The sequence below is a fragment of the Aotus nancymaae genome, unplaced genomic scaffold, assembly GCF_030222135.1.
Source record: "Aotus nancymaae isolate 86718 unplaced genomic scaffold, 86718_ANA_hifiasm-v0.15.2.pri h1tg000015l_0, whole genome shotgun sequence".
NCBI classification, from domain to species: domain Eukaryota; kingdom Metazoa; phylum Chordata; class Mammalia; order Primates; family Aotidae; genus Aotus; species Aotus nancymaae.
Window position 1 is genome coordinate 14,312,114 of NW_026988426.1, and position 22,423 is coordinate 14,334,536.

A 22,423-nucleotide genomic window follows, 5' to 3' on the forward strand; every position below is an offset into this window, starting at 1 on the left:
ACCCTTATGGCCCAGCTTCTTCAAATCTTTCTCTGCTCCATCTTCACACTGCGGACTTTCTCTCAGTGTATAATGCTTGTAGGTCCCTACCCCTCTTATAAGGATACCTGTGATCACATTTAAGGCCCATTTGGTTAATTCAGAATAATCTTTCCATTTTAAGATTCTTAATTACATCCATGGAGATGCTGTTTCCATATAAGGTAACATTGAAAGGTTCCAGGACTTAGGACCTGCTATGTTATGAGAATAAAAAAAAAAACATAGTGTCTGATTTTGCACTCAGAATAACTCAATAGTGTTTTTAATTTTTTTTCTTTCTCTTCTTATGAAAGAACACTTAATCTACATCCATTCAGTCATCATCTAGTTAGATGAAATTTTCCCTTCTTCATCTACCATATTTAGTCTGTCAGCAAGACTGTCATCAGAATACTCCTTCTCCTTGTCCAGTGTTATCTTTCTCTCTCAAGCTATGGTTATTTCTCTCCTGAAATTAGCAGTAACATGCTAACTGTCGGTCTGCCTTCACTCTTGTCTACCAACAATTCACTCTCCCCGCAGCAGCCAGAATATTGATCTTTTAAAATCCCACCAGCTAATGTCATTCCCCTGCTTAACACCACACATTGGTGTCCTTTTATACTTGGAATAAAACCTAATGTGTTGGACACAGGGAGGGGAACATCACACACTGGGGCCTGTCAGGGGATGGGAGGTTAGGGGAGGGATAGCAGTGGGTGGGGGACTAGGGGAGTGATAGCATTAGGAGAAATACCTAATGTAGCTGTCGGGGTGATGGATGCAGCCAACCACCATGGGTACATGGTATACCTATGTACCCCAGAACTTAAAATATAAAAAAATAAATAAAATGAAATACCTAATGTGTTACCTTACTTAAAATGTTCAATATTAATTTATAATCTAATAGATTCATTTGTCCCTTCAATGTGGGCTCCTTTTTTTCACACATAATGAGCTACAATGGCCATTCCTATTCACAAAGGAGAGAAAATATTTGCTAAAATGGAAATTTGTTGCACTTTTAATGATGTCAATTAATTCTGTACTTTACCTTGCCTTAAAAATAATATCTTCAAATGTCTTTTACAAGGTATTTAGAAATACATGGTTCCAATCATACTTACACGAACCTTGTATTTTTTGCTGAGTCTGTGATAAATATTTTACTAGTATTAGTCTTAGACCTACCACTGGCTTATCAATTATCTCTTGATAAAGGTGTAATTTAATATTTTCATGGTTGGTCAAAAATCAATGGTGATTTATTGAATACTTGCAAGGTGTTTAAATACATACATGTAGCAATTTGGGGAAAAATGTTTGTGTATATATATTTATAAAACATATAAAATTATAATATTTGTTTTATAATTATAAAATTGGAATAATATTATATATTATATAAATATATGAAATATATATATCATATATAACATAGTAAAATATATATTTATAAATATGTATATATTTATAAAACATATATAAAATTATGTTTGTTATTTTATAAATTAAAATATAAATATAAAATATAAGTATAAAAATATTTATAAATATAAAATATGTGTAAAATAAAAATAAATATGAAATATAAAATTTGAATAATACATAATATGTAAAATGTATATTATGTATCATATATAATATATATTATATTAAATATATTATATATTATAGAGATATATAGCATATATATTATATTGTATATTTTTTATATTATACTATATACTATATAAAATATATAACTATATATATTATATATTATATATACAATATATAGTGTATATAATACATATAATTTATAATATAAAATTATATAATATATAATTATGATTATATAATAATTATATATAATATATATGATGTAATATAATTATATATTACATCATATAGAATGGTATGTCATATACAATTTTTATATAATATACATATTATTCCATATTTTATATTCATATATTTATTTTTGGTTTACACTAAACTCATATTATATATAATATAATAATATAATATATATTTTTATATATTATATATAATACATAATATATATTTTATATGTACATATATATTTCTTCCTGGCTTGTTAAAGCATCTCCTTTATTTCATCTTGTCATTCAGTGCCTTGAAATTTAAGATAAAATGTAAATTACCAGTATCTCAAAGTCAAATTGCCAATTTACAAAGGAACCCACAAAAGCCCAGAAAGTTATAGACATCTTTAGTACCAGCTAAAATTTTAAAAATTATACCTTTTACATGTATCATACATGTAATTATAAGTTTAAAACCTATTGTTAGAAAAAGTATGAAAACTATATGTTCGGTATGGTGTACTCATAGTGTAAAGTTAGCAGAGCCCAAGTATGTTGGAAAGTTATTTGTCAGGAATCATCAAAGCTATCAAAACGATCATACTGGTGGACCCAGTGGTTCATGCCCGTAATCCCAGCACTTTGAGGGGCTGAGGCAGGTGGATTGTCTGAGGTCAGGAGTTTGAGACCAGCCTGGCCAACATGATGAAACCCTGTCTCTACTAAAATACAAAATTAGCCAGGTGCAGTGGCAAGCGCCTGTAATCCCAGCTACTCGGGAGGCTGAGACATAAGAATTGCTTGCACCAGGAGTGGAGCTTGCAGTGAGTGGAGATCATGCTACTGCACTATAGCCTGGGTGACAGAGTGATACTCTGAAAAATAAAAATAAAAATAAAAATAAAAACAAGTATACCTTTGAACATCTCTCTTCCTTTTAAACTAATAAAAAAATCATATATGTGCGAGAAAATTTGTGCATAAGGACGTTTGTTCTATCATTCTCCACAAGAAGGTGAATTTTTAAAAAATCTGATTGAGTGAATAAATTATGTAACAACCACATCCTGAAATAGTATATGACCATTTAAATCATGATTTAGAAAAACATTTTGTGACACTAACAAATATTCATGAAATGTAGTCAGAGCATGTTCAGCGATTAAGTGCCTTAATATTTCAGTTTTTTGAGACATACATATGGAAGTGAATTAATATACACATATAATAAATATTGAAGGTATTAATGATGACCCTTATTTTTTTCTTCAAATCATTTTCTCTTTTCAAAATTTTAGTTTCAGCATGCATTGTTTTTGTAAGCTACTTGCTGAAGAGAAAACAGAATCTGTGGATTCTAAAAAAAAGTTGCTATGGAAAAATTAAAAGATGCCCTTATAGGATCAGAGCCCCAGAAACATTCACATAAAAGTAACTGGGTGCTTCTTTTATTTGTCTGCAGTAAGAGAGGCAGAAAAATAGGTATCTAGAGGCTAAAGAGACTATATAAAAGAGCTGATGATGATCTCTTCTTATCTCAATCAATGACACAGAATCAATATTCTTAAAATTCCATAAAATTGTGCACAAATGCACACAGAGCTAGAGTCAAGTATCATCTATATTGACAGAATACCACCATGACAAAATTAATCACATTCAAATTGGACCAAAAATATTGTGCATTGAACCTTTCATTGAAAGGTATTAGAGGTATATATGTAGGGAAGGGCGATTTTAATGACAAAGATAAATAGTTCCTTAATTTGGAGCATGCTGGTAATGTCATACTTAGTATCCATTCTACTGGGTGCAGTAGGGGAAAATCATGGAAATTTATGTGTTTAGAAAAATATCTACATTACATTTTTGGGTGACTATTTTGCACCATAAAAACCTGGTATTAACTTTTAATAATTTCATGTATATTTAAAAACTAATAAAAAATAAACTAGTTTTTTATAAATAATAATGCAATTTCATGAAAGGAATCATAAGTAAACCAAAAAATTATCTTTTCTTATTTTGTTTCTATACACTTCGTTAATCATATTCTATTCCTTTCATCACTGTCTTCCTTTCTCAGAGCCAGAAGTAAAATTACCATCAGTGGGCAGGGCACGGTGGCTCACATCTGTAATCCCAGCACTTTGGGAGGCTGAGGTGGGAGGATTAGGAAACCAAGAGATTGAGACCATCCTGGCCAACATGGTGAAACCCTGTCTCTACTAAAAATACAAAAATTAGCTGGGCGTGGTGGCGCATGCTTGTAGTCCCAGCTACTCGGGAGGCTGAGGCAGGAGAATTGCCCGAACCCTGGAAGCAGAGGTTGCAGTAAACCAAGACTGAGCCACTGCACTCTAGCCTGGTGACAGAGCGAGACTCTGTCTCAAGAAAAAAAAAAAAAGAAAGAAAAAAAAAGAAAAAAAGTTACCATCAGTTACCTAGGATCATCAACTAATAAAAATGAACACGAGTGCTTTCAAGCTCCATGTATTTCTTCAGGGATTCTATCTGTGAAAAGCACTCACATCAGATCTGAGAGACATGGGAAGAAGTTGTCCATTGACTCAAAATTTTGTTTAAATACTTTACTATATACAATGTATACATGTATGAACTTTTCTGATTTGCACATTACTTTACAGATAGCATTTGTTTTATTATAATAGCAACTGAAAAACCCAAAACACAATCTAAACAGTAATAAACCCGTCTACTCAAATTCATGTCTTCAGCTTGCTTTAATATGAGTAAGAATCTCTACATACATGGACATACTAGTTAGATCGATCATAAACAATTGCAAGAGATTCTGGAATCTAGGTTGGATGATGTATTTTGAATGGCTTCTTCAGCTTTTCTGACATTCTATCCCTCTGTGCATTTATCTGTGTTCAGAATCTAATCTATTGTAGAGCTGTCCTGTAGGTCTTCTACATCCCTATCCCTGTTCACATCCATTATGCTGTTGCAGAAAATCTCACCTGACAAGAAACCCAAGCGGCACTCAGGGAAACAGAGGAACACTCTTCATTACCCCGGCAGGCCCAGAATAGTTCACACCCAAAAGTCTGGACCCTTGCTAAGAAAAGCACACAGTTGTTATAGGTAAGGGGACAGAGGAAGTAACTCATAACTTTTAGACAACGCGGCCGTTTTTTTAAGGCTTTTCAGCTAGTGAGCAATAAGCTGAGGTACAGAAGCAGAAAGAGGCAGTTATGAGCAGAAAAACAGGGGCAGCTTTAAAATAGGGGAGTTGCTGACTATGTGCTAACAAAGTCCTGGGCAAAACTTCCACTTCATCCCCCCCTCTGATGCTCTCTTATGGATATTAGGGAGCATCACCATTATACCCTGGTGCCTGTATTTAGCGGCTTGTACCCACGGAGGGCCAGCAACCGAGCATTTGTTTTTCTAATTACCGTGGCTTCAATGAAGCACCGAAGTATGTTAATTAGGCAAGGGCCAAGAAGATTATTAATAGCAAAACAGGAGGTGACATTTTATACCAGACATGGACAAGGAATGTCCCTCAAGGGACGACAATGATGACAGCACAACAGTAGAACAACAAATGCTGTCAGAATAGTTCTAAGTATTAAGATTTCAGTCCACATTTGCTGATTCAATGGAGGCTCCTCAAGCTCCGGCCATGCGTTGACTAGTCAGCTTCCGGTTGTGTGACTAGAGCAGGGCTTCACGAGTTCTCAGGATTCAGCTCACAGGAGCATGATTTCGTGGGGTGCCGAACATCTGATGTGCAGTCCACCAGTCCAGCAATGCATTTGGGTGGGTCCACTTGGCTCTGGAATAGTGTACCCACAGAACAACTGCAAATTTGAGAGCAATTGGGGTGACAAGGACTACAGTATGGGGCCCTGTCCAGACAGGCTAGAGGGGTTCCTTTTTCCAATCTTTCACCCAGACCTGGTCCCCAGGTTGGAAGGAATGTACTGGATTGGCTAGGGAGATAGGTGCTCCCTCTATTGCAAGCTAACTGACCTGGGACAGCACCTTTCCCAATGCCTGCAGCTGGGATGTTATGCTTGCTTCCCCTAGCTGTCTGAGGTCTCCCCTCACTTTGTTAACCAGAGGTGGGGGCCTCCTGAATAGGATTTCAAAGGGTGAGTAACCGGCGGGTCCCAGTGTACACCGTGACCACAACAGGGCTAGGGGAAGCATATCTACCCAGGAAACCTGGGTTTCCTGACAGGGCTTTGCTAATGTAACCTTCAGGATTCGATTCATGCGCTCTACTTTCCCTGAACTTTGTGGCCTGTAGGCTGTGTGAAGTTTCCACTTAATCTTTAGCACACTGGTGAAGGCTTGGATGATTTCTGCCACAAATGCTGGCCCATTGTCACTGTGTATGGTGAGTGGAATCCCGTATCAGGGAACAATTTCACGAAGTAGGACATTCACTACTTCTCGGGCTCTTTCCGTCTTAGTTGGGAGTGCCTCAGCCCAGCTTGAGTATGTACATACAAGGACCAGTAAGTATTTATACCTTTACTGGGCTTGACTTCAATGAAGTCCACCTCTATGTCCTCGGAGGGGTAGCTGCCCACCCGTTGCACCCCTGGGGCAGGTTTCAGCCACTGTGGGGGGTTGTTTTTAGCACAGGTAAGGCACTGATTGCTTACTGCAGCACAGAGTTTGGGGAGGGTTGCAATATAGTAATACCTGTTCAGTAAGGTCTCCAGAGCAGTTTACCTAGGTGGGTGAGACCATGGCACTGAGCAACAACAGTATGAGCCAAGTTCTTAGGCGCCGCTGGTCTGTTGTCAGGGAGTAGCCACCATCCCCCAGCACTTTGCTTTGCCCCCTCCTGCTGTGCCCCCTGGTTTTCTTTCTTAGAGTACTCTGGCTTTCCCACATCCTCTCATTGCCAAGGGGTGACTGTGAACAAGTGGGCGGGGCCTGCACAGGCTCTTTCTTCAGTAAGGCTGCCTTAGCCTCTCCGTCAGCCAGCTGGTTTCCTGTAGAAATAAGATCAGGTCCTCTTTGGTGGCCCTTGTAATGTATGACAGCTACCTCTTTGGGCTTCCAAACTGCTTCTAGCAATCTGAGAATTTCTTCATTATTTTTGATTTATTTTCCTCGTGCTGTTAGCAGCCCTCTTTCTTTATATGTCACCCCCTGTATGTGGACAGTTGCAAAGGCGTACTTGGAGTCAGTGTAAATACTGACCGCTTTGCCTTCCGAGTGGCACAGGGCCTGAATGACGGCATGTAATTCTGCCCATTGTGCTGACCAGCCTCTGGGCAAGGGGGCTGCCACTTCAGTGGCAGTGGTGACTGCATGCCCTGCATATGTCTCTCCATTCTGGACATAGCTGCTTCCGTCGGTGAACAGTTTAAGTTTGCCTTTGGGAGGGGACAGTCCTTGAGGTTTGGTCGACTAGCAAAGACCTCATCTACCATTTTCTCACAGTCAAGGTCCGGGGCCCCCTCCTCTATGGGTAGAAATGTGGCTGGGTTGAGGCCACACACAGTCTCAATAGTGACCTGTGGGTTTTCGCAGAGCAGCCCTTGGTAGTGGGTTAAACGGGCATTTGAGAGCCACCAGTGCCCCTGACTTCTCTCTCTTTGTCTCTCTCTGTCTCTCTCCTCTCTCTCTTCTCTCTCTTTTCTCTCTGTTTGTGTCTCTCTCCTCTCTCTCTGCCAAGGCCCAATAGTCTGGGTGAGGACCCCAAGTGCAGTTTTGTTTCTCTCCTGAATGAACAGATTGAATTCTTGGGTGACATCTGGAAGTCCTAGTGCTGGGGCACGTTGGAGCAGTGCCTTCATTTCCCATAAAGCCATGTCTTGACTATAACCCCACTCAAGGAGTCTATCTTCTGGCCCAGTTAGTACGGGGGGCCTTGCTATGTCCGAGAAGCCGGGAATCCATATGCGGCAGAAGCCTGCCACCCCAAGAAACTCCTAGAGTTTCCGCTTGGTGTTGGGAGTGGGCATGGAGGAAATCACCCTTTTTCTCTCTGGTCCCAGGGACCTGTGTCCTTTGGTGATGATGAATTCCAGGTTCCTCACCTGTTGTGTGCAGATTTGGGCCCTAGCCATCCCTGGGGAATTTGTCTCTGCCCAGACTATAGGGAAGGCATCCAGGAATTCTGGTGGGTTTTTTTCTGACCTCTTGGCAGTGTGCAGTTTCCATTCTTCTTCACGTTGAAGTGTGACTGCCAGGATCAAGCCCCCATTTGGCTCACTCAAAGTCAGACTGGCTGGTCCCCCAGGGTTCAAAGGTGATTTGTGCCCCCAGGTTGCTTAACAAGTCTCTTCCCAGAAGGGAGACAGGACATTCCAGTAGGTAGAGGAACTCATGGCATACCTGGTGCCCCCTCTAATTGGTATATCTGATCTTGGCAGAACGGCTAGTACTCTACCTGGTCGCCTGTTGCCCCCACAACAGTTGCCTTCCAGTTGCTAAACGGGGCAACCGGAGTGGTGACCACTGAGTACTCCACTCTGGTGTCTACCATAAAAGTCATTGGGTGGCCTGACTCGACCTTCATCTTGACCATGGGCTCTTGGGGCCAAGTTTCATAGAGCCTGGCCCGTCCTAGTCTGAGTCCATTCCGGCTGAGTCTGCCCTGGCCAAGCCGATCAGGTGGGTCTGGCTAGGCTGTGGCTGGTATTCTGCCCTCCCTTGGTGGTGGGGGGGTGCCCCTCTGGGACCAGCCCCTTGGGGCACTTGTTCTTCCAGTGTCCCACCTCTCTGCAGCATGCACACTGATCTAGCTACAAGGGAGGGCGCTCATATCTCCCTGCTTTGCGCAGGGTGTGTGTCAGGCAAGGCTGGTGGGCTGGGGGCTGATGGTGCCAGAAGGACATAAGGCAGTAGCAGCTCCTCCTCAGGGTTGTCCTGATGAATGGGTTGCTTGGGTCCCTCAGTTGCTTGGGCCACGAAGACCTTGCACTGTCTGTTCCTACCAGTGCAGAATTGAACCCAAGGTCGGGGGGAATCTGAGTTCTTTCCAACCAGGAATCAATACATGGGAACTGGTCTGGGTGGCCGGGGTTGCCGGTCACAGCCTTCCAAACAGCCTGCACCTTGGAGACTTCCAGGGTGCCCTCTGGTGGCTAGCCGACACTAAGCGCCAGCCACTTTGATCTGCAGAGGGTTTTTTGCTTTCCTGGGGTAATTTTAACCCCATAATCTCCAGAAAAGCACTTCCTGAAGTTTTTGACCATACAATCTAAGACTGTGGGCTTAGACTGACTTTTCTCCATGATGTGTGTCCCCTTTTGAACGGTGACGCAAGACAGACAAAGGACGGTGTCCCGTGAAGGACCACTCAGATGCCCACCTGGCCACGCCCCTTGTGGGAATTTAGGCGCCTCTTAACAGTCAGCAGGTCGGTATAATCCCCCAACTCTGGATCCAGCTCAGCTTGCACTCAGCTCGATGCTGCCATAAGCCATATGAGGTTCGCCATGGAAACGAAGGCTCGGGCCCAGTTGAGCTCATCGTCTGCACCTTGGAGCTACAGATTGGAGGTTCAAGAGCAGGCTCCTGAGCTCCCCGCACACTCACACACTCACTCAGAGGTTATCACATTCCCAACCTAACCCGAAAACTCCACCTGCCCTCTACAAATGGAGACCCCTCTGGGAGGTGATCAGGCTCCCCTTGTCCGGAGGCGGGCCTGGCCAGAGTCGGTCCTGGGACTTTACCTTACCTGGAGTTCCCCTCAGTTCGGTCCGTCTCCCCTGCGAGTCCGGCGAGCAGCAATGCCGAAGCAGCAGCAGTTCCGGCCGTATAGAAGCTTACAGGGGGCGCCCCTGCCTTGTTCCCCGGTGGAGAACAAGCGAGCTGTCCGTCCTTTCTGACCCCAAACTAGGTGGCTCAAGGGGCCAGAGTGGTTGAGTTTTTGGGTCAGGGAACCAAATGTTACGGAAAATTTTACCTGACAAGAAACCCGAGCAGCACTCAGGGAAATGGAGGAACACTCTTTATTATGCTGGCGGGCCCAGAACAGTTCACACCCAAAAGTCTGGACCCCGCTAAGAAAAGCACACAGTTTTTATAGGTAAGGGGACAGGGGAAGTAAGTTTTAGACAAAGCAGCCGTTTTTTTAAGGCTTTTCAGCTAGTGAGCAATAAGCTGAGGTACAGAAGCAGAAAGAGGCAGTTATGAGCAGAAAAACGGGCAGTTTTAAAATAGGGGAGTTGCTGACTATGTGCTAACAAAATCGTGGGCAAAACTTCCACTTCAATACTTCTGTTATAATAATTAGTATTTACAAGTTATTCCCGTCACTCAATGGAGCTCATAGCTCCATTAAAACAGGGAAAAATGCTCTTCATCTTTCTACACTTGAAATCAAGCAAAGTGCCCAGCTACCTGATAGACTGTAGGGATTCACAAAGAATAATCAAAGAATGAATCACAGTGATACTGACATTTTGGAAATATTATAGAAAATCAAAATTGTAAATTTCGGTGTTGATACCCCAAACAACTCTGGCCATTTACTTGTAACAATAGTTGATTTAAAATAAGGTCTTCTTTCAGCTTATATTTAAAAAATAAGACTTAAGGTAATATAATTATGAGGAGTGTTATAAAGATGTAAAATACATCTCCTAGAAATTATTTAAATTAAATTATTTCTTAAAATTAAGAAAATTTTAATATTATATATTTCTCCCTGACTTGTTAAAGCATCTTGTTATAAAGATGTAAAATACATCTAGAAATTATTTAAATTAAATTATTAAAATTAAAAAACATATATTTCTCCCTGACTTGTTAAAGCATTTTCAGTTAGAATTCAATAATTTGGTTGCATAAACTCTGCCGTAGTTTACATTGAGACAGTAAATTGGAAAAAAATACTAATTTTTATATTTGTTAAAAATATATTAACTACAGAAGGAAAAATTAGTATCCTGACCTACATACAAGCTAACTGGTAAAAAAAAAAAAATAACGCAAATACATGTATCCATTACTATCCCAGCTTAAAGTTAGAATAAATATGGATAGCAAGAGAGTGTGTGTGGGTGTGAGTGTAGATGTGTGTCAGAGGATGAGGTTTATAGGTGTTGTGTGCACATAGGGAAGTATTTGTGTACAGTCTCACATGTGTGCTTAGCATCAGAAATGCATCAAAACCAAATTCTGAACTTAATTCTGCAATAAAAATAAAGCAAAGAATGTATTAATAATAATTTTACTCATCATTGTCCCATAAATACACTTGAGAGAGTGAAAAAATGTCTGCTTGCATTTATGCTTAAACACTTCCAACCTTCCAGTTCCCTAGGTAATGTGGTGTTTTGGCTTATTTGTGAGCATGTAGCCTTCTTTGCTAGAATCCAACCCAAACAAACAGATCCTTATGCAATCTGTTGCAGGCTTTTTCATATAAATACAAGATTAAGAAAAAATGATGTCTATGCTACCAGTGTTGGTAATTTGTGTAGCTAGTTTTCTACTCTACTTTTGAATTCCTTTTTGTTGAGACATGATTTGGGGGGACTTAATGTGGGCACCTTACAAGCTACCTAGACATGAAAGTTTCTGACAAACGCTAACTGTAAAAATCTAAGCTTCAATTAATGTCTATCATCAAATTAAGAGATAATGTTAGTTTTCACACTTCAGTTATCAGCTGAATGCTTTAACTATTCTTATTAGGGGCTTTTAACACATCAAAAAAAGGGATAAGCAAAACAAATGATTAGCTCTGGTCATTTACTAAGCTTCAATGGTAGTTTGATTTTTTAACAATGCATTTCTAATGAATGTAATTGCCGCTTGTTTAAGGATCTTAATTTTAGTACAAACACAAAAGTATGAATCTAGGCAACATATGTTATGATTTGCTGCTATATATTCTCTATACATACAAGTACCCATAGGCATATATAGATATATGTTATTTTAAAAATCATTCCCACTTTATAATTCAGGTTAAGTTGCCAAATTCCATATTTTGGTTTCCAAACCTGCTTTTCCACAGACTTTTCTCTCTCTAACAAAAGGAGATGTATGCTCTATTAAAAGAAAACAAATCTTACAAAAGCTTAATCTTCTGGATTTTCTTTTGGCCTGTAAGAAAATTACAAAGAGAACGATGTAATGTTTATTGCTTACAAATGCCTAAAATAACCTACAAATGATTAATAACAATTAACAGTTCTATTTTTGCTAATTGATTTGTATCATGTTAACTAAAAAAAAAAAAAAAAAATCTACACAGTAGAGAAATCCCTTACTTTATGAGTTTTTTTCTGTTTTGTTTTTGAGAAGGAGTCTTATGCTGTCACCCAGGCTGGAGTGCAGTGGCACAATCTTGACTCAATGCAACCTCTGCCTCCCAGGTTCAAGAGATTCTCCTGTCTCAGCCTCCTGAGTAGCTGCGACTACAGGCATGTGCCCCCACATCTGGCTAATTTTTGTATCTTTAGTAGAGATGGGTTTTCACTATGTTGGCCAGGCTGGTGTCGAACTCCTGACCTCATGATCCACCCACCTAGGCCTCCCAAAGTGCTGGGATTACACCACGCCTGGCCTACTTTATGAGTATTTTAAGCCAGTAAGTTGTATATAACATTGCACAATGAATTTATTTTACAATTAATCTCTCTATTTGGTTTGACAGGGGAACAAACGCAATTAACACTACAGGCAGATGCTTACAAAGTCTTTAGGAAATTGACCACTTCATTGTAGTTAAAACATATATTATTTGAAGGCATAAATGGTTATAAGATTGCCTTTTATGATTGGACTTTGGTACTAAGTTGCAGTAGGCCGTATACTCCTACTGTTAGCCTTTATAGGATTAGTTTGGATATTATCAAAAGAACAATTAACACCTACTGATATGCTCACAGATGGTATCAAAGAGTAAGAGGAACTCAATTTTACAGGGACACTCATCTCAGGCTTTTATGTTGGTAGTGCCAGTACAAAAATGGCTATAAAATTCAATGACAATATTCCTTATAACTATTAGTGGTACATCATCAAAACTGGTAGAAAATTAAAATATTTTTTCTAGCTTGCTTAATTCTGAAGAAGGGTGTCCTATCTGACTGTCTACTAATACTAGCTCTGTGACTCTGGGTATGTTGCTAAATTTCTCTGAGGATAGGTTACTTACCTGCAAAATTGAGACCAATAATAACACTAATTCCTGGATGGTTATTTGGATTAAATCAGGAAATTCAGGTAAAAGGCGCAGCCCCCCTGTTGCTTACATATAAATGTGAGTTCTTATTGTCCTGATTTTGATAATGTTATCTTTAATGATTTTATGGACTCTGCAGGAAGCTTTAATAAATGTGAACTTAGAAATACTTTGTGTTTTTGATAGATACCATTAGCCCAATTTCCAAAGAAGGTCTATAATTTTAGTTATGAAGCGATGATAAATTTTCTTATGTGCCTTTCAACTTCAGAGGGATTTTTTTCCTGCTATTAGTGGAATGTACTTCATTTACGGATTAGATTTCTGAGAATAATTTAATAGTAAATTATTGTTTTATTATACTGCTATTTCATTTTCCTAATAGTTTCTTTGCTTCAGTTTTCAACTGATATTATTATAGTTTCCTTTGATTATAGTATCAATTTCTAGTTTGTGGCTAGCATTCTGCTAGCTTTATAGAATGAATTAAGGTTATTTGGGGCTTTCCTATATTCTAACACATTTGAATAGCCTAGAAGTTATCTATTCCTTGACACTTGTAGAATTTCACAGTGGTATTTTTGAGCGAAGTACGAAGAATTAAAGGGAAAAAAATGATTTCTTTTTTTCTGTTTTTCTTTGGTTACTTATATGTTTAATTATGAGTTAGCTTTGGGAATTTATATTTTTCTACAAAAACCTGGAGATATAGAATTCTGGAAAAGCCAAGAAGACCCCCCAAAACAAAGTAGAATATATAATCTAGTTATTTGAAGAATCATTCAGTCACTTTTAAGGATAGAAAATAACCTTTCAAAAATTGAGTTTTCTTTAAGTTTCACAAATAAATTTTAGACATATTCACAAGTATTACATTTATTTGGTCCTTTTAGACAAATTTCATGAAAAATTGTTTTAAGGAAAGGGGACAGAAATGTAGCTAAATTAGATGACTCATCTAAAATCAAATGACCAGAATTATCTACCTCACATCCATTAAAATGGCTACTATCAAAAAACAAAAAAAGAAAGGAACAGAAAACAAGTGTTAGTGAGAATGTGGTGAAATTGGGACCCTCCTGTACTGTTAATGGAAATGTAAAATGGTATGACCTCTAGGGATAACAGTATGGTGTCTCCTCCAAAAATTAAAACTAGAATTACCGTATGATACAGCAATTTTACTTTTGGGTATACACCCCAAATAATTGAAAGCTTGGCCTTGAAGAAACATTTGTACACTCATGTCCAAAGCAGCGTTACTTATCATAGTCATAAGTGAAAGCAGCTCAAGTGTTTATCATGGATAAATGGATAAGAAAAATGTAGCATATATACACAATGAAATAGTATTCAGCCTTTAAAAAGAAAGTTATTATTACGCCCTACCATATGGATTAAACTTGTGGTAGACTACATATGTAGTTATTATGCTGTTAAATAAGACAACCACAAAAAGACAAATACTGTCTGATTCCACTTATATATAGGGAACTTGGTGTAGTCAAATTCATAGAGACACAAAGTAGAATGGTGATTGCCAGAAGCTGGGGGAAGAGGAAAAGCGGTATTATTTTTTAATAATAGACTCTCATTTCAGTTTGGCATGAAGAAAATTGTTCTGGAGATGGATGGATGATGTTGATGGGTGCATAACAATATATGTGTACTTAATATCACTGAATTGTATACTTAAAAATGGTTAAGGCCGGCCATGGTGGCTCACACCTGTAATCCCAGCACTTTGGGAGGTCAAGGCAGGCAGATCACCTGAGGTCAAGAGTTTGAGACCAGCCTGGCCAACATGGTAAAACCTCATCTCTACTAAAAATAAAAAAAATTAGCGAGGCATGGTGGCACAAGCCTGGAATCCCAGCTACTGGGGAGGCTGAGGCAGGAGAATTACTTGAATCCAGGAGGCAGAGGTTGCAGTGAGCCGAGATGGTGCCACTGGACTCCAGCCTGCGTGATGAGAGTGAAACTCCATCTAAAGAAAAAAAAAAAAACGAAAAACGCTTAAGATGATAAATTTTATGCTACATATACTTTACTGCAACTGTCTTAAAAAATATCAAATGACCAGAACATGACCGAGCCAAGCCAAGGAATATCACCTGAACTAGAACCTTTTGAACTATGCTTGTCCACTCTAAGTTGAACAGGGCATATTTCTTCCATACATAGTCTCCAAGTAAAATTTCTTATTTTTGAATTGGTCAGCACTTTTATATATTAAAAAATAAAAGAAAAATTTGAAAGCCCTAAGGCAATGCATAATAATTTTCTCTCCAAAATAGGCATCCATCCTATTGAAACACCCTTCTCTGGGGAGCCATGCCTGACTCTTCTAACACTGCACTGTGTGCACGTGTTTCCCTTCAACATGCCTACTACACCCTAGTCTTTCTTTACACTTCTCATTTTTCCGTATTCTAAATATCTTCTTATTTTCTTTTCCCCTCTCGAGTGAGAATCTCTGGAGAATAGCCAATAAATAGACGAAGACCTAAGCTTCACCCCCTATTTCTACTCTCATGGAATGGATTTCAATTGTTTAGTGTTCTGGCTTCCCCACTAGCCCACAAGTTTTTCTAACATGCAGCAGAGTTAATAAATATCTGAGGACTTATATTATACAAAGTGCTGTGCTACAATCCATGGAGATAGCAGCATAAAAATTAAAAAAAAAAAAAGAAAAGATCCAAAATTTCTTTTCTCATTTGGATGGATAATAAACAAGATAAAGAAATGCAGTCCAGGTTGGTTGCGGTGGCTCATACCTGTAATTCCAGCACTTTGAGAGGCTGAGGCAAGCAGATCACATAAGGCAAGGAGTTTGAGGCCAACAAGGTGAAACCTTGTCTTTATTTAAAAAAAAAAAAAAAAAAATTAACTGGGCATCTGTAATCCCACATACTTGGGAGGCTGAGACAGGAGAACCGCTTGAACTCAGGACGCAGCAGTTGCAGTGAGCCAAGATCACACCACTGCACTACAGCCTGTGTAACAAAGCAAGAGTCTGCCTCAAAAATAAATAAATAAAATAAAAAGAAAACAAATGCTGTCCATATTATGTTGCATATGTGATAAGATAAAAACAAAACAGAGGAGATATAAAGTCTCTGCCTATGTATAAAAAGGAAAATATTATTTCATCATTTTATAGAATTTAATAATTATTAATTATACATATGCCTAGCCAGGTAAAAACACAAAGAGTTCAATAAATAATAGTTGTAGATGATAACTATGAGATAACAGAAAATAATGGGAGGAAGAAAAGGAAGAAAAAAAAAGGATACATTGTGTTTTCTTTACAAAACTATCACAAGACTTGAAGTGAATTCTGAAAATTATGACAAATTGTTTTAGTACAAACAAATAGATATGGTATGGTGCCTGTACTCAGGCTGCAACTTACGTTGAGGTGATTCCCACTCATGTTGTCCCTTGTCCTTGTCATCCCTCCATGCCTCCATGCCACAGGTGGCAGAGCCAAGGAACCAAAGAAGCTGTGCCCTTGGGTTATCCTTGATTGGCACCTCTTGATGAGGTGAAGATATTATTCCTATTGTATTTCTTTTCTAGTATCCTTTGATAAACCTAAATGCAGTTCAAATTTTATTAAACCTTTTTTTTAATTTTTGAGACAGAATCTCTCTGTCATCCAGGCTGGAGTTCAGTGGCACAATCTCAGCTCACTGAAACCTCTGCCTCCTGGGTTCAAGTGATTCTCATGCCTCAGCCTCCCAAGTAGCTGGGATTACAAGCACCCACCACTACGTCCGGCTAATTTTGTATTTTTAGTAGAGATGGGATTTCACCACGTTGGCCAGGCTGGTCTCAAACTCCTGACCTCAGGTGATCCACCCGCCTTGCCCTCCCAAAGTGCTGGGATTACAGACATCAGCCACCGTGCATGGCCTATCCAAACGTTTTTATGTTGTGTGAGTCTGATGGCCAACTCTAACTAGAGTTGTGCTGCTTTAGTAATCCGAGTAGATAAGACTCTCCTTTTGAAAGTCAAAGTCTGCAAGCTCCAGTGCCCACAGGAACCTAGAAAGTAACATAAATAAGAGAATATTTAAGAAAAAACTGAAAGGAATGAGGGAAGAATGTCTGTGGCAGGCTGAACAATAGCCCTTTCTCCCCTGTAAAATCAAGTTAAGGATCTTGAGATTGGGAAATTTTCTTGGATTATCTGGGTAAATTCAATGTAATTGAAAAGATCTTTATAAAAGGGAGGCAAGAAGGTCAAAGACAGATGAGATGTGACAAAGTAATCAGGGATTGGAGTAATGTTCTTTGAAGGAAGAGACCGTGAGTCAACGAATGCAGGCTCCCTCTAGAAGCTGAAAGTGACAAGAAGATAGATCCTCCCCTGAAGCCTCCACAATAAACACAGCACTGAGAAAACTGATTTTAAACTGACCTCCAGCACTTTAAGGAAGTAAATTCAGCATTTCTTATGTTTTAACAGAAATTCATCTTTTAAAAAATAAAACTCAGTAGAATAGATAAAGGTCATGCACTCAGGATTTAGTCCAGACCAAAGATTTCTGGTTTTCAACTACTGTTAAACGGTGATTTTGAGGAAAACTTTTTTTTACAGTTTTATTTTTGTAAAAAAATGCAATAGACTCCCAGGGGCAGGGCAGCCACCATCACTGCAGCTCATGTGTGCCATTTTCCTCTGCTACTGCCAGGGAGACTAGACGGTTTGGACCAGGAGGAATTCCTCACAGCACAGCACAGTGGCTGTGGCAGATTGTAGCCAGACTGCTTCTTTGGGGAGGGTGGCGGATCCATCCATCCCTCCTCATAAGCCAGGGCCTCCCTGCAGACATTGCAGCAACTCCAGCCAGGGGCTTATGGACAGAACTCTGATCTCCTGGGATGGAGCCCTTGTGGAAGGGGCAGCTGCAACGTTCGTTTCAGCAGATTTAGTCTTTACCACCTGGTGGCTCTGAGGAGACTGGGCAGTCCAGATGAGTGGAATTCTCCCCAGTGTGAAGCACCCACTCCATCAAGGGGTAGCCAGACTGCTTTTTCAAGCAGATCCTGATCCTGTGTTTACTGACTGGGTGAGACCTCGCAGCAGGGGTGTCTAGACATTCCATACAGGCGTGTTCTGGCTGGCATCAGGTTGGTGCTCCTCTGGGACAGGTCTCCCAGAAAAAAGAGCAGGCAACCATCTTTGCTGTTCTGCAACCTCCACTGATGATACCTCCAGGTGCTGGAGGGACCCAGGCAAACTGCATCAGCTCTGTGGAAGAGGGGCCTGACTGTTAAAAGGAAAACAAATAGAAAACTACAACATCAACAGAAAGACCCCCCAAAAACCCATACAAAGGTCAGCAGCTTCAAAGATCAAAAGTAGATAAACCCATGAAGATGCAACACAAAAACATGGAAAATTCAAAAAGCCAGAGTGCCTCTTCTCCTCCCAGTGATCACAACATCTCTCCAGCAAGGGCACAGAACTGGGCTGAGTCTGACATGGATGAATTAACAGAAGTAGGCTTCAGAAAGTGGGTAATAATGAACGTTGCTGAGCTAAAGGAGTATGTTCTAACCCAATGCAAAGAAGAACAATGGTAAAAGATTACAGGAATTTTTAGTCAGAATAACCAGTTTAGAGAAGAACATAAATGACCTGATAGAACTTAAGAACACAGCACAAGAACTTCGTAATGCAACCACAAGTATCAATAGCCAAATAGATCAAGTAGAGGAGAGAATCTCAGAACTTGAAGACTGTCCTGTTGAAATAGGTTAGGCAGACAAGATTACAGAACAAAGAATGAAAATGAATGAATGAAACCTCCAAGAACTATGGGATTATTTAAAAATACCAAACCTATGATTGATTGGGATACCTGAAAGACAGGAGGACAACACCACCAAGTAGGAAGACATACATCAGTATATCATCCAGGAGAACTTTCCCAACCTAAAAAGGCAGGCCAGCCAACATTCAAATTCAGGAAAGTCAGAGAACCCCAGTAAGATACTCCATGAGAAGATCAACCTAGGACATATAATCATCGGATTTTCCAAGGTTGAAATGAAAGAAAAAATGTTAAGGGCAGCCAGAAAAAAAGATGAGGTCACCTACAAAAGGAAGTTCATCAGACTAACAGTAGGCTTCAGTGGAAACCCTACAAGCCAGAAGAGATTGGAGGGCAATGTTCAACATTCTTAAAGAAAAGAATTTCCAACCCAGAATTTCATATCCTGCCAAACTAAGCTTCATAAGCAAAGGAGAAATAAAATCCATTTCAGACAAGCAAATGCTGAGGGAATTCATCACTACCAGGCCTGCCCTGCAAGAGCTCCTGAAGGAAGCACTGAATATAGAAAGGAAAAGCCATTACAGCCACTACCAAAACACACTCAAGAATACAGACCAATGACACTATGAAGCAACTACATTAACAAGTCTGCTAAATTAATCAGCCAGCATCATGATGAGAGGATCAAATTTACACATTAAATGTAACTTTAAATGTAAATGGGCTAAATGCCCCCAGTTAAAAGATGCAGAATGGCAAGCTAAATAGAGTCAAAACCTATCAGTGTGCTGTATTCAAGAGACTCATCTCATGTGCAAAGACACACATAGGCTCAAGATGAAGGGATGGAGGAAAATTTACCAAGCGAATGGAAAGCAGAAAAAAGCAGGGGTTGTAATTCTAGTTTCCAACAAAACAGACTTAAAACCAACAAAGATGAAAAAAAAGACGAAGGACATGACATAATGGCAAAGGGTTTAATTCAGCAAGAAGAGTAACTATCTAAATATATATGCACTCAATACAGGAGCACCCAGATTCATAAAACAAGTTCTTAAAGACCTTTAGAAAGACTTAGATCCCCACACAATAATAGTGGAAGACTTTAGCACCCCACTGTCAATATTAGACAGATCAAGATAGAAAATTAACAAAGATTTTAAGGACTTGAACTCAACTCTGAATCAAGTGGACCTGATAGATAGCTGCAGAACTCTGCATCCCTATATAACAAAACATATATTCTTCTAGGTGCCACATGTCCCTTACTCTAAAATTGATCGCATAATTGGAAGTAAAACACTCCGTAGCAAGTGTAAAACAACTGAAATCATAGCAGACTCTCAGACTACAGTGCAATTAAATTAGAACTCAATATTAACAAACTCAATCAAAACCACACAGCTACATGGAAATTGAATAACCTGCTGCTGAATGACTCCTGAGTAAATAAAGAAATTAAGGCAGAAATCAAAAAGTTATTTGAAACTAATGAGGAAAAAAAAGCGACAACATACCAGAATTTCTGGGACACAGCTGAAGCAGTGTTAAGAGGGAAATTTATAACACTAAATACCCACATCAGAAACCTAGGAAGATCTCAAACTGACATCCTCATATCACAACTAAAAGAACTAGAGAACCAGAAGCAAACACAACCCAAAGCTAACAGAAGACAAGAAATAACTAGGATCAGAGTGGAACTGAAAGAGATAGAGACATAAAAAACCCTTCAAAAAATGAGCCCTTTCTGGCAGTGACGATCTACCCATGAAAACATGCCTCTCACAAAGGATCTCCTTCATCCCTCTCCTGAAGAGGAGAAGAGGAAACATCAGAAGAAACACCTGGTGCAGAGCCCCAATTCCTACTTCATGGATGTGAAATGTCCAGGATGCTATAAAATCACCATGGTCTTCAGCCATGCCCAAATTTTAGTTTTGTGTGTTGGCTGCTCCACTGTCCTCTGCCAGCCTACAAGAGGAAAAGCAAGGCTTACAGAAGGATGTTCTTTCAGGAGGAAGCAGCACTAAAAGCACTCTGAATCAAGAGGAGTGAGAAACCATCTCAATAAACACGTTTTGGATTAAAAAAAATTAACAAATCCAGGAGCTGGTTTTTTGAAAAAAATAATAAAATAGGCCACTAACAGATTAATAAAAAAGAAAAGAGAGAAGAATCAAATAGACACAATAAAAAATTGTAAAGGAGATAGCACCACAGACCCCACAGAAATACAACCATCAGAGAATTCTCTAAACCCCTCTATGCAAATTAACTAGAAAGTCTAGAAGAAATAGATAAATTCCTGGACATATACAACTTCTATGACTGAATCAGGAGGAAGTTAAATCCCTGAATAGACCAATAACTAGTTCTGAAATTGAGGCAGTAGTAAATAGCCTACCAACCAAAAAAAGCCCAAGACAAGAGGATTTACAGCTGAATACTACCTGAGGTAAAAAGAGGAGCTGGTACCATTTCTTCTGAAACTATTTCCAACAATTGAAAAGGAGGGACTCCTCCCTAACTCATTTTATGAAGCCAGCATCATTCTGATACAAAAACCTGGCAGAGATACAAAATAAAAAGAGAGAGAAAGAAAGAAAACATCAGGCCAATTTCCTTAATGAGCATCTGTGCAAAAACCTCCAAAAAATACACTGGCAAACAAAAACCAGCATCATACCCAAAAGCTTATCCACCAGGATCAAGCTGACTTCACCCGTTGGATGCAAGGCTGGTTCAACATACACAAATCAATAAATGTCACTTATTATATACACAGAACTAAAGACAAAGACCACATGATTATCTCAATAGATTCAGAAAAGGCCTTCGATAAAACTCAGCATTGCTTCATGTTAAAAACTCTCAATAAACTTGTTATTAAAGGAGCATACTTCAAAATAATAAGAGCCATTTATGACAAACCCACCACCAATATCATACTGAATTTCCCTTTGCAACTGGTACAAGATAAGGATGGCTTTTCTCACCACTCCTGTTCAACACAGTATTGGAAATTCTGGCCGAGAAAATCAGGCTAGAGAAAGAAATAAAGGGTATTCAAATATGGAGAGATAAAATCAATTTGTCTTTGTTAGCAGATGACATGATCTCATGTTTAGAAAACCCCATTTTCTTAACCCAAAACCTTCTTAAGCTGATAAGCAACTTCAGCAAAGTCTCAGGATACAAAGTCAATGTGCAAAACTCACAAGCATTCTTATATACCAACAATAGACAAGCAGATAGCCAAATCATGAATGAACTTCCATTCACAATTGCTATAAAGACAATAAAATACTTCAGAATACAGTTAACAAAGGATATGAAGGGCCTCTTCAAGGAGAGCTATAAACCACTGCTCAAGGAAATCAGAGAGGACACAATCAAATTTCAAAACATTCCATGCTCATGGACAGGAAGATCCAATATCATAAAAATGGCCATATCCATAAAGTAATTTATAGTTTCAGTGCTATTCCCATCAAACTACTATTGACAGAATTAGAATTATAATTCTCTAACAGAATAGATATATCAGAAATAATACTGGATATCTACAATCATCTGATCTTCCACAAACCTGACAAAAACAAGCAATGGAGAAAGGACTCTCTATTTAAAAAATGGTGCTGGGATAA

At 39.0% G+C, this 22,423-nt stretch overlaps 1 protein-coding gene across 1 annotated transcript; it reads left to right on the plus strand.

Annotated features, from left to right (window-relative positions):
* The first annotated feature begins 20,235 nt into the window (after positions 1-20,235).
* On the plus strand, positions 20,236-21,024 carry LOC105723160 (small ribosomal subunit protein eS27-like). Its single transcript, XM_064376364.1, has one exon. The coding sequence runs from the start codon at positions 20,552-20,554 to the stop codon at positions 20,804-20,806; it is 255 nt and encodes an 84-aa protein (XP_064232434.1). The 5' UTR covers positions 20,236-20,551; the 3' UTR covers positions 20,807-21,024.
* The last annotated feature ends 1,399 nt before the right edge of the window (positions 21,025-22,423 follow it).

Coding starts and splice junctions, on each gene's coding strand:
- LOC105723160 (XM_064376364.1), top strand. CDS start 20,552: ATGCCTCTCACAAAGGATCTCCTTCATCCCTCTCCTGAAGAGGAGAAG.